The sequence below is a fragment of the Artemia sp. Qi Xiang Cuo genome, chromosome 13, assembly GCF_049724085.1.
Source record: "Artemia sp. Qi Xiang Cuo chromosome 13, ASM4972408v1, whole genome shotgun sequence".
NCBI lineage: Eukaryota > Metazoa > Arthropoda > Branchiopoda > Anostraca > Artemiidae > Artemia > Artemia sp. Qi Xiang Cuo.
The window spans coordinates 37,225,869-37,242,972 of NC_142806.1; the positions used below are offsets into that span (position 1 = coordinate 37,225,869).

Consider the following 17,104-nt stretch of genomic DNA (forward strand, 5'->3'; position numbering starts at 1 on the left):
TATTAATTTTAATAAGATTAATCCTATCCTTTCCCCCTTTCCCAATAAGTATCTTTCTAAAATTTATCATAGAATTCGTTCTGGAACAAATGGACTAAATTTCCTTGCATTCTCATATAAGATTTCTAATTCAAGTGGTTCAATTCCCCTGTCCCCTCTTTGAAGGCATTGTAATATGAATAATGAAACAATTGACCATTGCCTATTTGAATGTAATATGCTGACGTCTGCACAACATACCTTGCTTTCTAAACTGTTAAAATACTTCAAACACCACAAAATCCCACTATCAGTCAAGAGCCTAGCCAACTATACCTGCACAAAGAGCATAGAAATCGACATATATCATCTTATATTTGAACTCCTAGAGTCGAAAGATCTGCTGAAAGATATCTGTATATATCTAATAAATATCAGGCAATCAAGCCAGTAGCTCTGTAGCCCACAGAGTGAAGCAGAAGGAAAAGGGATAAATAGTTTTACTGAAAAGCCCGCCTGCTGTTAAATAGAAGAAGAAGAAGAAGAATAGGACATTGAAGTTGGACATTGACACTTATCATTGTCTCAGTATTATAGATAATCTTGCTTCAAGTGGCATAAAAACTTATTTTCAGTATATTACTAGCCACTCTGGCATAAGTGGTAATCATCAGGTTGATGAAATAGCAAAAAATGCTATAAATATTGACCAGCCAAGTCGGAGACCAATCCCGATTAGAGATATTTACCGATGGAGGCTATCAGATATTAATTTTAATAAGATTAATCCTATCCTTTCCCCCTTTCCCAATAAGTATCTTTCTAAAATCTATCATAGAATTCGTTCTGGAACAAATGGACTAAATTTTCTTGCATTATCGTACAAGTTGTCTAATTCAAGTGGTTCAATTCCCCTGTCCCCTCTTTGCAGGAATTGTAATATGAATAAGGAAACAATTGACCATTGCCTATTTGAATGTAATATGCTGACGTCTGCACAACATACCCTGCTTTGCAAACTGTTAAAATGCTTCAAACACCACAAAATCTCACTATCAGCCAAGAGCCTAGCCAACTATACTTGCACACAGAGCATAGAAATCGACATCTATCATCTCATAATTGAACTCCTAGAGTCGAAAGATCTACTGAAAGATATCTGAAAATATTTAATAATCATGAGGCAATCAAGCCAGTAGCTCTGTAGCCCACAGAGTGAAGCAAAAGGAAAAGGGCTAAATAGTATCACTGAAAAGCCCGCCCGCTGTTAAATAGAAGAAGAAGAAGATAGGATGAAAACAGACAAATTAGAACTCGAGAATTTCATAAAATCAACTTAGGTCCGAATGCTGATTGTAAATACAAAATGACGGTTGCTACCATAACGTTTAGGCGATTGGTGAAGAGGGAGAAATTCTTAGATTTTTTCATTCAGAGATAATGAAGCTTAAACATAAATTATCCCCATTTATGTGGCCTTATCAAAGAGCTTGGCTATTTTATTGATCGTTTTTATAGTACTTTTAGGCTAAGTGGTTATCAACCCTTATTTCGTTTTACCTTATTAATTTTATACTCATTTTCGTCTGAGCAGCCAACAAGTTTTGTTTAGGTGGATTGGAGAAAAGACATTTTAGATACGCTATTTTCATTGCCTATATACCCATATCGTCTTTAGATTACCTCTGTCGTTCCCCCAAGTCAAAATTTAGGCCCACTTGACCACATAACACCTTTTGAAAGTTTCAACTTGATTCTACGTATGTATATTAGACAGACGCCATATGTAAACTATAATTGATATTTTAGATAATCTTTGAGCTAGAATTTCAACACAACTTGTATTTGGCAATCCTCATAGATATCTCCTACCTCCTTCTGTGAAGGAAATATCCCTCAACGGATATGATCAGTCGTTAAAAGCTCACTGGACAGGAGCCATGGGAGGATTATAGCTAATTTTCTCAAGAAAATGGACTGAGCACCATCACATGTCACAATACAAACTTATAACGGCTAGCATTTAGACTTCTTTACTCCAAATCTAAAAGCAAAACATGTTCAAACAAGCACAGTTATTGATTCAATGCAGGAGGCCAATCAATTGCTATATTCAGTACATCTAAGGCAACTACACCCATTTCAATCCCTAGTAGGTCTGACAGATTGGGATTAGTCCTTCCAAAATCACCATGAACAAACTCCTTAACGTATGTTCCGGCTTGAGTAGTAACTTCTAGTTCATACATAAAGAAATCCTGAGTCTCCTTAGGAACTTTGGTCAGTTTTATATTTTCTACCGTTTGTTTCCTTATGGCTAAGGGTCTTCTATGAAGAACATGTATGGGAGTTTTTTGCTCTAATACTAATTTCTCTGAATTTTCAATTTTCATGATTGCTTCAGGTGCAGGGGCTTGTTTTGTTATGCACAAGGCTTTATAAGTTTTCCTTTTTTCTTCTTCTCCTTCTTTTAGATTCTTAACTTCATTTTTCGAAATAATTTGCAAATCTCTTACCTTAACTAAACTACTATTATTGATATCATATTCTATGCTTCTCATCTTTTTAAATAATAATTCAGATAAACCAGGATCAATCAACTCCACAATAAACGGTCTTCCAGATCCTAACATACGAACGTCTACGTCTTCCCATCCCGAAGATGAGAAATTGTGGTGTTCTGATCTAAAAACTGACTTTATTGGACTTGACACTAATTCATCAACAGAGAGATCACTTTTTCTGACGCCATCAATAATCCATGGGATCTGACTCAAAGCTCTTGAATATTTGTTATATCTTCCAGCAATAAAAACAGAGTCATGCTGTCCTGAAGCAGTTAATGTAGCAAAATGCTGTGGAACTGAAGGAGGAAATGGAAGATTTTTCTTCAAATCTTCTTGTGAAATACTTCCAATGGCATTCAAAACACTTGCTCTGGAATAAATATATTTTTCTCCTGCACTTTTTTTATTAGCAATTGAAAAGTAAGCTCCTGGTATGTGAGAGAGTTGTTTGCATTCTTCATTATTATTAATATATAAAGCCGTGATAGTAATCTGTAGAGGATTGGTGTCGTCAAACTTCAAATCATGTGTTAGTTGTTCCAGACATGTTCTCCATGACTCTTTTATTCTAATGAAATGTGACTTTCTGTCAAAATCTAAGAGCCCTTCATATTTGTCTTGTATATAAATTTTCATCACGGCTTCTCTGATAAAAATAGCTGGAGGAATAGAAAAACTCAAACAACACTGCTTTCTTTCTAAATCCTGTTTATATTTGTCACTATTCAGTACCTGCTTTATAAGCAAAATTGATTCTTCTAGAAGTGGCAGAGTAAGTAACCCAAAACACAAACAGCAAGGATTGGCCTTTATGTGTTTTCCAGGTTTTTCATATCCTACTTCTGTCTTTTTAGAGAGGAAATAATGTTCAACTTTGGATCTAAAATTATTCCTTTCCCAAATTCTGAAACAGCAAATCTCACAGAGACGTGACTGAATTGATTCAGGCAAATCGTCCTCGTTATTAATCACATTTGAATTGGAAACCATTTCTTTAATAATCCACAGAACCTGAAAAAAATGGGACAGTGTTAAAATACGCATCTGCGTATAGGTATGTAAGAGCACATAAAAAGTAAATATAAAAAATAATAAAATATACAAAGGTATCACCAAGGATTTGGTCAGGGGAAGGGGAGAACTGATAGTCTTCACAAAATTTATCTTGACAGAGTAGATCTATTACTCGTCATCTTAGTACCAATTCCCATTCTTGTAAATTCAATTTCTATATTTTTAATGCATTGAATCAAAAAAATACATGTATACGTAGAAATACTGAAAACAACCCACGCCCCACCAATCTACTAAATATCATATAGCTGAACCACTGCAACTCCGTTCTTGAATAAAGCTGGTGCAACTCCCTAGTCATATATATCCCTATCATCAAACTTCCCATCTTGTGACTCCCCATCATATTTTACAGTATGCACCTTGCAATTTTATTCAACATCAAAGTAACAAATTAACCTCATTAAATTGTTTTCAAGTTCAGAGCAAATCTCACCGGTTTCCCGCAGCCAAAACTTAGTATGGAAAAACTGGAATTATAGAATGTAGTGGTTACACCTAGCAGACAAACAGAGTGCAAAAGGTGGGAAGAAAACAGACTTCGAAAATTTTAATAACTAAAAATCAATATCGTCACCTCTTTGCAATATGAAAAAAAAAAAGTTAAATTTCTAAATGAAAAAACTTAACAGCTAAGTTTTGGCAGAGGACAGCCGTATGTATGTCAGACCTTCAAATACCACATATTCTACTGCTTCTTGGAGACTACATCTACAATTCGAACAATTTATTTTTTTTGAAATTTTAGTCTATCCAAATTATACAATTATGGCCTAAAAGTGCTGGAATTAATGGTAAGATAGACGACAATTCAAAGCAGGCATAAAAAAAAATTAAGCACCATTACCATGGTTTAATAGTCGTTTTAAACGAATCTAAAACAAAGGTCATTTGGACACTGCTTCTGAAGCAAAATAATAAATCATAACCCGAATATTAATGCATTTCTGGTTTACATATTACTTGGGTATATGTGTTATGCACATTGGGATGGTTTTCAGAGGCAGGAGCACTTGATCTACAAACAGACCAATACTCTGGGTACACATTTAAATAAAGTCTTGACCTTGTCTTTTCAAGAGATCAGAAATGAGGGGGAAGACGTCTATAGATTGCAATCGCAGTTTTGATTTCGCTGATTGAAAAGATTTTGCCAAAACTAAGACACACAATCCTTGGATAGATCTAAAAGAGTTTATGATAGATTTTCTCCTTAGACTGCCTATGCATATTGGAGCTGCGTGGCATAGTTTCAATGACCCCCTTATAAAGACGTCTCAAAATATATTTCTTAAAATTCCAAATTCACTTTTTTTTGCAATAAGTCGAGTTGCATAATGTTTAGCTGCTAATGTTTGTCAATTTTGAATTTTATACACATATTTCAGTTAAATTTTCAATAGAGGATGACACCTAGATATTTAAGTTTTTCATTTACAGTTGGATGAGATACAACACAGAGACGTGAATGCTTTCATGGAAATATTGCAGCTTCAGTCAAGGGCAGATCTAGAGCAAAATCTTGTTGGAGCGAGGCAATGTGACAAGGGTGTCAATAAGAAAAATCTTTGGGGGCAGTGTGACAAGGGTGCCAATAATTGACCAAATTGACAAATTTATTAAAAAAAAAGTTGAAAACAGAAGAAAAAAAGGAATGAGGGCGCCAGGAAAAATCATGGGGCGGGGTCCCCCAGCCCCCTGGATCCGTCAGTGGCTTCAGTTTTAGTACAATACAATTATTTACACCTGTAATTCCCTATTTGCCAGTTTTTTTAGTTTTTTAAATTTAGGTATATATAAATATATGTTTTTAAGTTTTTATATTATATCTGTTATTCTAACAGAGGTCGTTACACTGAAAAATAATTTAAAGAAACTAAAAGGAGAATTCACTGAATCCATAGTTTTGAGATGTAGTTGTCTCTTGCTACCCCAATTAAAACCTAAATATACTCATTGTCATGCTTAAGGATTGTATCTGACATTTCACACTTCTTACATAATTACTATAAACTGTTTGCTAAGCTGTTCTCCAAGGCAGAGTCAGTAGGGCAGGCCATAACCTTGCAAATCCTTTCTTTGAGAACAACTTGTTTTGTTTGGGGTTTGACACATTCAACCAATAGATCATATGCCTTTGCATCACTTGCTTTTTTGGTGCCTTATGCAATCACTAGCTTGCTTGGGTGTCATTTCAGTCAGTCTTTACTGACTTTGTATATGTATCACTTATCTTGCTATTAGTATGGGGTTATTCACCTGCAGTAGTTTCCTGTGTTGAAAAACAAGAATATAATAAATAATACATTTTTGAATTATAACCTGTTGCATAATTCCAGATATAAAAATATAAACAGATGAAATGTGAGTAATAAAATAACTCTAAAATAAAAGTATGTGGAAAGTGAGAAAAAAAAGTCTTATATGGAGTGAACCAAACCAGTAGTCTGAACACATCTACCTAATAAGCTTGTGCTTAGTCTTCTAGCCCAAGGTGGTGAGGTGTGATGACCCAGAACAGCATGCAGAACAACTTACCAACCCCTTTTGGCAACTATCTCAGAAATGTGAAAACATCAGATATTGACTCCAGGCATGACAGCAATGGTATGGGAAATTCTGATTCAGAACCTAAATATGGGATATTCATTTCCTGGCACATAAAACTTTCTACAAATGTCTACATTTTCATAGAATTTCATATGAAGGTCAGAGTCAGGCACACCCAGGAATTTTTCTTTGGGGGCAGTAAAATAAATTTTGAGAGGCAGGAATAATAAAAGGTTGGGAGGAGGGAGCCTAATAACAAAAGAAATTACTAAATAATTTGAATAAGAAGTGCCCAAAAATTCTAGAACATAAGATTTTTGGGACGGGTCAGACCCCCCTCCCCCAAGGTACATGTCTTGGCAGAGTGGACCACCCTTTAACAGCAAAAACAGCAGAAGGAAGTCTGTTGGTGTAATAAAAATATGGATAAAGAAGAAGTTAATAAATATTGAATTGACATACCAAAGTTTTAGTTAACCTTTTAGGTTTTCATTTTGGAATATACAGCCAGAGCAAAAAAAAAGTATACTGAATGATTTTTTTTTATATATATATATATATATATATATATATATTTATATATATATATGTTGTGTGTGTGTGTGTGTGTGTGTGTGCGTATAGTCCTAAATCGATTGACTACCTTCAATTTTGTTTAATTGCATTTTGGCCCTAGTCAAGCCAAAATTGTTGCATTACAACACAGATGGTAGAAATTGGTACTTTCATGATGTGGCATGATCTCTTCTATTGCTTAAAAACGGTACCTCTACTTTGAGTTTCCCCTCAAATGATCCCTGTTCTGAAATACTAGGAACAGCTGTTCAGTACAATCTAACCTAGCAAAAAAGAAAAAAAACCTTCCTGATTATCCTTCTTTGTTTAAGTGTGTATCACCATTTTTCTAAAACTGAGCAAATTTTCTTATCATAATAAAATTTTGTTTGAACTTACTGAATGGCTGTAAATTCAACAAGTTTTACATAATTGGACTTATATGAAAAGTAGATTTGTCTGATGTACATACTGTCATCAAAATTATTCTTTAGAAGTCACTCTTTACTTACATTTTGTCAGCACAAACTGTGAGAATGAGATAAGTAAGTATTAATGATTGTTCTAAAGTAGCTTTCAGAATTTTTGGCAACCCTTTTCTACTGGCAAATTATCAGGAACAAGGTATCACCCTTAAGAGATCAGAATGAGATTTTTAAAGGAAGTGGAAAGTATATTTAGAAGTATATTTGAAAAGAGCATAAAAAGGTTCATTGAATGATCTGTTCACTACTACCTAGCAGAAGTATTATAAAAAACTACAAACTTACTGAGAGGGAGGCTGGGATGCAATTGTCATGGTAGCAACCATTTGGCTATATTTGGAAATACCATTGAATGGTACTACTCTTTCAATGGTGTCAAATCATAAAAATGGTAGAGGAGGGACAACATATAGTTTCCCAAAATCTAGCTGGGGGCAATTTTGTTTTTTCTTTTTTGAAAATGCAAATAAAAGGGGATTTGGTATAATTCTAGATTGGGAGCCTTTGTTGACCTAGGGAAGTACTTGAGTTAGGTGGATAAAACTCTTGGGGATGGATCCAGAGCCTTAATGATCCCCTGGGAAGGCATTTGGAGTACCTACCTCTGCTCCTTCCCCCATCAAAGGATACTCACTGTTGATTAACTTCTAGTCTTTGTCTTACAAAAGTAAAAACTTGAGAGGTAGAAGTACTGTTCAAATGAAACACAAGAAAATTGCTTTAAGCCTCATACCTTGGCTCCATCCTGATTTATAAAGTTTTAAAGAATTGTACATCTATTTCTTGAATTTAGGGGAAAACCTTTAATATGGCTTAAAATTTTACTCAAATAATAGAAATTATACTTTCAAAAACTAAAACCAATGAAAAAGTGACTGGGAGCCAAAACTCAAGATAAAACATTTTTGTCCAAAATTTAGCTTTTGACTAAATAATGAAGAAACAAAATTGGGCTGCCCCTACCTCAATAGGCCTAACAGTCAAAATTGCAATTTCAGATCAGGGAGATAGAAGCCAGGAGATAACCATCCTGGTAGCAATTACTGAATTATGAAAGAGCATGAAAAAAGGCATCAAATGACATTTTCACTTTCATCCTAGCTAAGGTATCACCCTTAAGAGATCAGAATGAGATTTACCAACTACAAATTTACTGAAAGAATTGATTTTTGACATGTTTCCTTCTCAGGAGCCTTAATTCTATGTTTAGCCTATATTGTTCTTTCTGTTGATTCATCTGTTGTAGCCTAAAACCAGTTATTCAGTGTAGAATCAAGATATCCAGTTTAGCCTATGTGATTGTGCAAATACTGGATAAAAGTACAATTTTAAAGGAGTTAAAATTTAAACATTAACAATAGAACAAAACGGGATACCAGTCCAGGGTTGCCAGAAAGTCAAACAAAAAACAAGCCCCAGCCTTTGAAAAACAAGCCAAAATACGCCCGAGCCTTTGAAAACCAAGACAGCCATCAAAGTCAGTTCATAAAGTTATTACATTGCCCAAATTTGTGTGTTTCACAACAATTTTCGATGCTAAAGTCAAAAAAAAAAATTGGCACGTGTCCGGCTTGCGCTACGACACACGCATGGCCCGATAAGTGTACTTAGATTAGTTATGGATCAGTTGTTTTGTCCGGTTATTTCAAACTTAGCACCAATCGAAACAAGCACGGCAAAAAGGTGGCCCTGGTTAAATAAAACTTCGCACAAATCTCTCAACACAAATAAAGAAACATGCAGTCCAAAGCGTTTATTAATTCCTTAAGCTTTTTCGAAGTCCTCAGCATTTCGTCCGTGACAATATTAAAAAATTGTATTACGTAAGTGCTTCAAATTCAAGCACATGCTACAGTGCTACAAATGATGAAATAATGGTAAAATAGTTCTTTCGTGCTAAAGTCAGAAAAAGTTTTGCCCCTAATCTAATTCTACTTTTACTTTGGTTGCTTACCCTTTGTTTATCCTCCTCCACTTTTACGGAAGAACATCGATTTATGTGATCTGCCAAAATTCATCTGTTTTTAGCTGCAGTTTTATGCGTCATAATGGTTAAACAGCTGTGAACTCTTTTAATTAACTTTTAGAATTTAATATGACTTATTCCAATGAATACGCTAGTAACAACCACAAGCCGAAGATATACAATATCTTTGGTTTATTATCGCATAAAAATTTTTAAAGATAACTTTATGACTAAAGTCAGGCCTAAAAAAACAAAAATACGTGAGAACGGGGTTAATACAAAAGCCTTTGTAATCCCAAGAGGAAATAATACATACAGATAAAAAACAAAAAGAAAGGCACTTAGATCCATAAGGCAATAAGAGATTTAAGACTCAAAGGAAGCTAGGATATTATCTAGATCGACTAGATCGATAGTTTGGTTAAGGCTTATTGTGTTCAGCCCATTTATAACCCAACTCCTGACTAGAATTAAAATAACCAATCATTTTACAAATGAAGAACAGAAATTAGTGATGGGAAGGGCTGAGGCAATATGGAAGACATTCTAGCCAAAATTGATCATCATTAATTATGAGAGTAGCATAGAATACAACCACTACCTGACAGCCATCAGAAGGTTGGGATGCAATCTCTATACTTGGAAATACCACTGGAAAAAATTAAATTGCACACCTGGTAAATACAGATATGATTCCACATTAGAACTAGGGACAAGGGGAATACTAATTTAATAGTTTTTACTCTTTCTAATTGTAATACTTGTTTCACTCAAAAAATGTATTCTTCAAATATCATGGTCTCATATATAGGCTTAGGACATGTTTCTGCAGGACAACAAAAAAACTTAAATCATATAATTATTTCTTTACAACATGTTTTTATTAATCATATTATCAAGTTCATTTTCATTGTTATCTATATTCATAAATCTGTTTAAATAATGTTTGATATGCACTATATCTGAAAGTCTTCTACAATCAGATATAGATCAAATGGTTTTGGCAGGTCAATAAACTAAGGTAAAAGATGTATACAATTCAAAAGTTGATACAGGGATGGGTGAACACACTACTTGATTTGGTATTAGCCTATATTTGGGGCTATTCAGAAGGAAACATTTTAAGACAACAAATCGTCCTTTACAGATCGAAACAAAAAAGTAGTTAAAAATTTTGAATGTGCTTCTATTAGAATTTATCCCATCCCATTAATGTACAAAAGTGTTTCCAAAATTGTACATTTCTCATATGTTTTTCTGCTACTTTGTTTCGTCAGTATTCATTTAATTTAAAGAAAACCATTTTTTAAAAAAGAGTAACGCATAGCAAAATACAAAAAAAATATAAGAGTAGGGCTATATACTTGCAGATTAGGGGAAGGGGTAAATTATACTGGAAGTATCTTCAAAATAGCTTAACTACAATTTTTCTACATACTTTTAAGTAAGAATTGTTTTATTTATATGTTTCTTATTCAGTAGCTCTAATTTAAGATTAATAAACCTTTATTTTTGTTTTGGTAAATTTCTAGTTTAGTGGCTTGTTGCTGTCTTGGAAAATATTTGAGTCAGATGAATGAATCTTTCAAGAATGCATCAAGATAATAATTAATAATCTCTTAGGAAAATATTTTGAAATACTTATCTCCACCTCCTTCTCCCTTTAGAAGGCACTGATATTTGATTACCTTAAACAATCCTTGTGAAACCTTACAAATTAAATAATTATAGATAACACATTTTGATAGTAATTCAACTTTACTCCCTCCCCCACCCCAATGTGCAAAAATATAGGCTAGCCTAGCCCAAATTCTATATTTCCAATATATTTTCTGTTTATTGATTTTGTCATTATTGATTCAATTTTTGGGCTGATTGTTAAGACAAGAGTTGGTGTAAAAATGAGCAGGAAATATGTAAGGTAGAATTCTAGACAAGCTACTTTTTGATATCATGGAAGAATTAAATTAGGAAAACAAAACTTTCAGTGATGAAACCAGGACCAAAAACAAACTCGGGGAAGGTAGTACTATTTTGCTGTGTTAACCCTCATCTTATCTCTAAGTTATTGAATTGTGAAAAAACAATATTACGCCTGAAGTCTGATTTTCTTTTTCTCTGGTTCAAGTTTGAAAAAGCAATTCCTATTGTATGAATAGAATTTTGAACCACATCAAAGGCTTTTTTCTTAATTTATGAAATGTATTTCCAGATCTTTGAAACTTCCCAAATTTGGATTGAGCAAAGTTGTAAAGCTGAAAACACTTTTTTTGTACTTTTTTTAAGCAGAAGATCTGTTCTGCATGGTTTCACATTTATAAAACAAAGGTTTTTAAAGGTCATCAAAGGTCAGTGCCCTCTATTGGGGATAGGTGTAGAGATGGGTACTTCAAAATATCTTTCAAGGACATACTTTAATCTTTAAACCCATCCCAGAAAGCTTCATTTTTGTAACCTAACCCCTTCCCAAGATAGTAACATATAGCCTTTCTAGAATTGTACCATATATTTCGCACAGTATGTTTTTACAGTAACACCCATAAGGGGGAACAAGGGGAGGGGGGAGCGCCCTCGCCTTAGTATTATGAAACAACTTATATACCGGAGATATATTTTTATCTATAAGCGCATACAACGAGTGCCGTCTGGATAGTTAAAAATCCTTCATAATGTATTCTTAAAGATTTAACTTATTAAAACAAGTTGTTCTTGAGATAATGTTTGTCATCAGTTTGAAAGTCCAAATGCTCATAGATTTTTTTTATTTATTTTAATGTCGCCCTGAATATTTCTTGTATTTGATTAATGATGATGTTGTTATATTCTCTTTGAACTATTGTTCTGAGGGTTGTGGGGGGGGGGGGGGAGGGCATTCTCAAAGTCAAAATTTCTGGACCTTTAAACTACGCTGAACAAAATGGCTATCTCAAAATTTTGAGTGGCGGTGCATGGAGAAGTGCTTGACGTGGGGGAGGGAGAGATGGTTGCCCTCCATAAGGATCTTTTTCAAGTTCCTGTGAAATTTCTTTATATAAAAAACCTGGCCTAAAAAAGAAAACAATATATTATGCCCACATGGCTTCTTACTTAGCCAGCACTATTGTGCTGCCTATGATATTCTGTCTTGAGATTTTAATTATACAGCACTGGAAGTGCTAATTACATCAGGTCCGCCCCCCCTATAATTCAGCCTATGGGCACCCATGTATATATGCACATTAAGAGGTAAAGTATAATAAACTTGCAGTTAAAAAGTGTTAATTACAACAGTCTAGAGAAGGACATGTAGAGAAGGAAACATGTTAAGAAAACAATTCATAATATGCAGAATAATTATAGATAACACATATTGCATGTATCTCAGCTATAATTTATCCCTAACTCCTTCCCCTAATGTGCAAATATATAACCCAAATTAGATATTTATAATGCATTCTGCCTCCCATCAGTAACTTGTTTTTCTGGTTTGGCTTTGTCATAGTTGATTAAATTTACTGGTACAATGGATGAATTTCAGCATATATTGACAAATTAAGGGGGAGAGTCTGGGGTATTTTAGGGCAGAGCTACAAGAAACACGTCATCAACAAAAATTTTTATATACTGACTATCAGGCATGAATTTTTTTATTGGTCGTTGTCCTTCTCATGTTGTATACTATAATAAGTAAGGAAATACGCCTATTACAAAGTATAAATTCTTTTCAAGACATGATTGTTTAGCAGCAACTCCAATTCTAGCATAAGACAAGGCCACAAAAAGATTGGGTCAGATCTGTCAAATATATATAAATGGATAAATCTGCATAAAATTCAAGTCTTGCCTTAATCTGAGCAGCAATAAAATTCCTTGTAACTTGTAAGACTCCTAACGCAGAGCCATCTCAGCCATGCAGAAATAAATTCCTAATGGAGAAGCGTTTCAGAATAGAAAGCGTTCTACGTGCTAAAGGAGAGCTTTTTGTTTTTTCGGTGCATAACCACGGCTGAGCCACCGTGATTTTGGAATTTTTGTCTGGTTCCAAACTTTCAGTCAAAATAAGCCCATTTTTGTACAAAAAAAACACTTTCCCGCCCCACGGCCCCCACACCCACTCCAAAATTCTGCCCGCCCCTGACGGCTAAAACAAGCCCACGGGGCGGAAAACAAGCCCATCTGGTAACACAGGATACCACCAGCAGGGTTGCCACTGTCAGTAGGATTTTACTAGATCTTGTAAAAAACAAAATCTAGTAAATTTAGAGGATCTAGTAAATTTCCCAAAATCTTGCAAAAACTAGTAAAAAGTCATGATTTATAGTAAACAAAACTTTTTTATTTTCCATGAATTCAGGGGAAAAAATTATCGTATACATATGACAATTTACAATTTTTGCTTGTCCATTTTACATAGGGGGTAGGCAGCATATTGTCTAGGGGGGGCAGGCGATAGTGTGATGGAGTTTTGTCAACAACTTTTTCCAAACCATCTGCTTTTTCAGCCATATCTAATGTAAATTTGAAGGTCTAGGGGGGGGGGGGTTGCAGGTTTTACAATTGTTTTTGTGTTACAATGGTTTTATAATTTACAATTTTGCTTGTCTGTCTCACCTATTTTCATAAACAGACACTTCACCTCCGGCGTCTAAGGATCGACAAAATCAGCTTTCTGTGTATCAAATCTTACCAACTGAAAATGAAGCTATAATGACACTTGGATTTGTGATGATTGGGAATCTATTGGAATCAAAACAAAAGCCAACCACCCAAGGTGATTAGGTGGATCTCCTCAGTTTGAAAATTTTTATCCAGGAGAAAGGAGCCTGCTGAGAGAAATAAGAGACTCATTTATTGCATTTAGAATAACTTTCTGTGTATAAGTTCTAGTAAATATTTTAGTTAAAGGTATTTGTTTAGCCTTGTGACGCATAATAAGGAGACATGTTAAGAAAACAATTCTTACTTTAAAATATGTATAATGATCCTAGTTCTTATATTATCCAACGGGAGAACCTTTATCATCAAGTCTTTCCTATAAAAATCCTTCTTTTTCAATCTTAAAAGAAAATGTTTCCAAAACCCATGGTAAAAGTACCATGCTGCTCAAGTCTTTTGAAATTGCCGCTGTAAACTGCTGCCAAATAAGTTGTTTTATAGATAGCGTTTAGCACGTGTGTAAAAAAACGTGTTTAAAGAAACAGTAGTGGTAAATTGAAATTATAGAAATTGTGAATTCTGTTTTAAATCATGCCATTAACAAAAAATTTATGTGTTTTATGTGACAATAAAATTATGTCTTTTAGACTAAACCATCAAGGTGAAGGTGCTCATTAAAAAAAAAACTCATTAAAAAAAAATTCCGTGCATCTTTTGTAACCTAACCTAACCTGATAACTTCAATTCAAAATCAACGGATTTCTTATATATTTTTTTTTATATTATTTCATTTCTTTTCAATGCTGTGCATATTTTGTATTTTCGTTTTTTCGCCAAAAATACAACATTTTGATTTTTGCCACTGCTATTAATATTTTGTATTTACTCTACTGCTATTCGCCCTTCGCCACTGCTCTTTAAAAAAAATATTAAAAAGACTGGCATGAATACTATCTATAAAAGAACTTATTAGGCGGAAATTTATAGCGGCAATTTAAAAAGACAATTTAAAAAGCGGCAATTTTCAACCTGGTGATATTTGGAAACTTTTTCTCTTTTGAGGATTTTTAGAGGAAAGACTTGATGATAAAGGTTCTCCCGTTGGATAATATAAGAACTAGGATCATTATACATATTTTAAAGTAAGAATTGTTTTCTTAACATGTCTCCTTATGATGCGTCACAAGGCTAAACAAATACCAAGTACCCACCTCCACTCCTTCTCCCTCCAGAGGGTCCTGAAATTTGCCTACATGACAGGTCAATACCTTTTGAAATTTTGACAAAACAACATTTTACCTTAATTTTCAGTTATCAATTTCTTTTTCTCTGGCTTGGGTTCTGAAAATGCAATTCCTGCTATTTGAGTAAAATTTTAAGCCATATCAATGTTTTTTTTCAAAATTTAGGAAATGTATTTGCATGTCTCTAAAACATTATAAATTGGGATTGAGCTTTATAAATTGAAATTTTTCTACATGACAGGTCTGTACCTAGGCTATTGAAATTTTGACAAAACATCATTTTACCTTAATTTTCAGTTTCTTTTTCTCTGGCTTTTGTTCTGAAAAATGCAATAGCTGTTATTTGAGTAGAATTTTAAGCATTATCAATGTTTTTTGCAAAATTTAGGAAATGTATTTGCATATCTTTAAAAACTTATTAATTGAGATTGACCAAATTTGTGAAGCTGAAATATTTTTGTTTTCCTGGGGCATACTTTAGCCTGTAGACCCATCCCTGAAAGTTTGAATTTTCTAATCTAACCCCTTTCCAAGATAGCCAAAAGAAGCTAAAGTAGAATTTTACCCTATAGTTATGTTTTATTTATATATGATCACTCCTCCCTACCTCCCTCTCAATCAACAAAGGGTTACCATCCCCTGGATATGAGTAGCTACTGAACTTTCAGTAAATTAAATGTAGATAATAGCACCAGTATGATCACGTTTTATTTTATATATAATCACCCCTTTGCCTCCCTCTCAATCAATAAATGGTTAGGTGTAAATTATAGTAGAGAGCTGCATGATTTTCCCCAGGGAATTTAGGCTCAGTGGAAGGTCACTTGTACCTAATGCGGTCCCTACTATTTTTAGTTGGATGGAAAAACTCAAAAGAAAGTCCCATTTGAAAAGGAAAGGGCCCAAAAGTGAGATTGAATTTGTCAAAGCTTGGAGGTTTGACCCTTTGGTCTGTTGGAAGAAAACGGATACTTAACTGTAGCTTTGTTCATTTCAATCTTAAGGGTGACCTATATTTGCGACACTTCATTTAATGGTTCTACAAGTGAACTTTTGTTTATTCATTTGTCTTGTTTGTTTTCTACAAGTTTTTTTTAATCTTTAAAATGATATACATTTCTTACAAATTTCTTATTCATACCAGAGGTCCATTTACAAGTTTTTGACCTACTTTGGAATCCCTGGTCTCAAAATAACATTTAAATTTATTGAAGCAAGGAAACATAGAACTCCTGTTTTTCTAAAGATTAAATAAAAAAAAAAAATTCTAAAAAATAAGTTTTTCAAAGAAAAGTAAAGCACTCCATTAAACAAAAAAGAGCGAAAATAAAATCAAATAATCTACCAAGCATGAAACTACCACAAATCAGCATCAATAAATAAATGAAACCTAAAACAAACAGAAATTACAATAAATAACCAAGTCAAACTAAAAACAAGCAGAGAATAACATAAGTTGGGCGCAAAACCCCAATGCCTTCCAAAGGCCAGAACAAAATTTACACTTTACTGAAAAAATACAAATGAATGTGCATTGTCAGTTTAATATACATATACTGATATTTAGTAATCAAAATGTTAATATTATTGGATTTATTACAGTTATAAAAGTAAAAACAATTATATTTTTTCAGTACAGTGCAAATTTTGTTCTGGCCTTAGGGGTTTTGCACCCCAACTTAAGTTAATTTCTGCTCGTTTTGAGTTTGACTTGGTTATTTATTGTAATTTCTGTTCGTTTTGGGTTTCATTTATTTATCAATGCTGATTTGTGGTAGTTTCACGCTTGGTAGATTATTTGATTTTATTTTTGCTCTTTTTTTGTTTAATGGAGTTCTTTACTTTTCTTTGAAAAACTTATTTTGTAGAAAAAGTGTTTTCAATTGATTTTTGTTTGTTTTATATTGACAGTCTTTTCAATGAAAAAGAAAATAATACTTTAAATCTTTTCGTTTTTTAAGACTTTTAAAGTTTGGCCTGCTATTTGTAAGCTGGAGATCATTTTTCAGCAATTTTTAACAATATACACCCTTTTATATATATGGACAC

General features: G+C 33.6%; 1 protein-coding gene across 3 annotated transcripts; it reads right to left on the reverse strand.

The window, feature by feature from the left end:
• Window positions 1-1,685: 1,685 nt before the first annotated feature.
• LOC148945244 (tRNA pseudouridine synthase Pus10-like) lies at window positions 1,686-14,252 on the reverse strand. 3 transcript variants are annotated; one of them, XM_089098768.1, is made up of 2 exons: window positions 14,169-14,182; window positions 1,686-3,557 (listed from the first exon to the last, which is right to left on the reverse strand). In XM_089098768.1, exons 1-2 carry the CDS (start codon window positions 14,175-14,177, stop codon window positions 2,055-2,057), a joined length of 1,512 nt encoding a protein of 503 aa, XP_088954894.1. In that variant the 5' UTR covers window positions 14,178-14,182; the 3' UTR covers window positions 1,686-2,054. The 3 variants fall into 3 exon arrangements, with proteins under 3 accessions (XP_088954894.1, XP_088954896.1, XP_088954895.1); XM_089098770.1 differs by lacking the exon at window positions 14,169-14,182 and adding an exon at window positions 8,350-8,516; XM_089098769.1 differs by having other exon boundaries at window positions 1,687-3,557; window positions 14,119-14,252.
• Window positions 14,253-17,104: the final 2,852 nt, after the last annotated feature.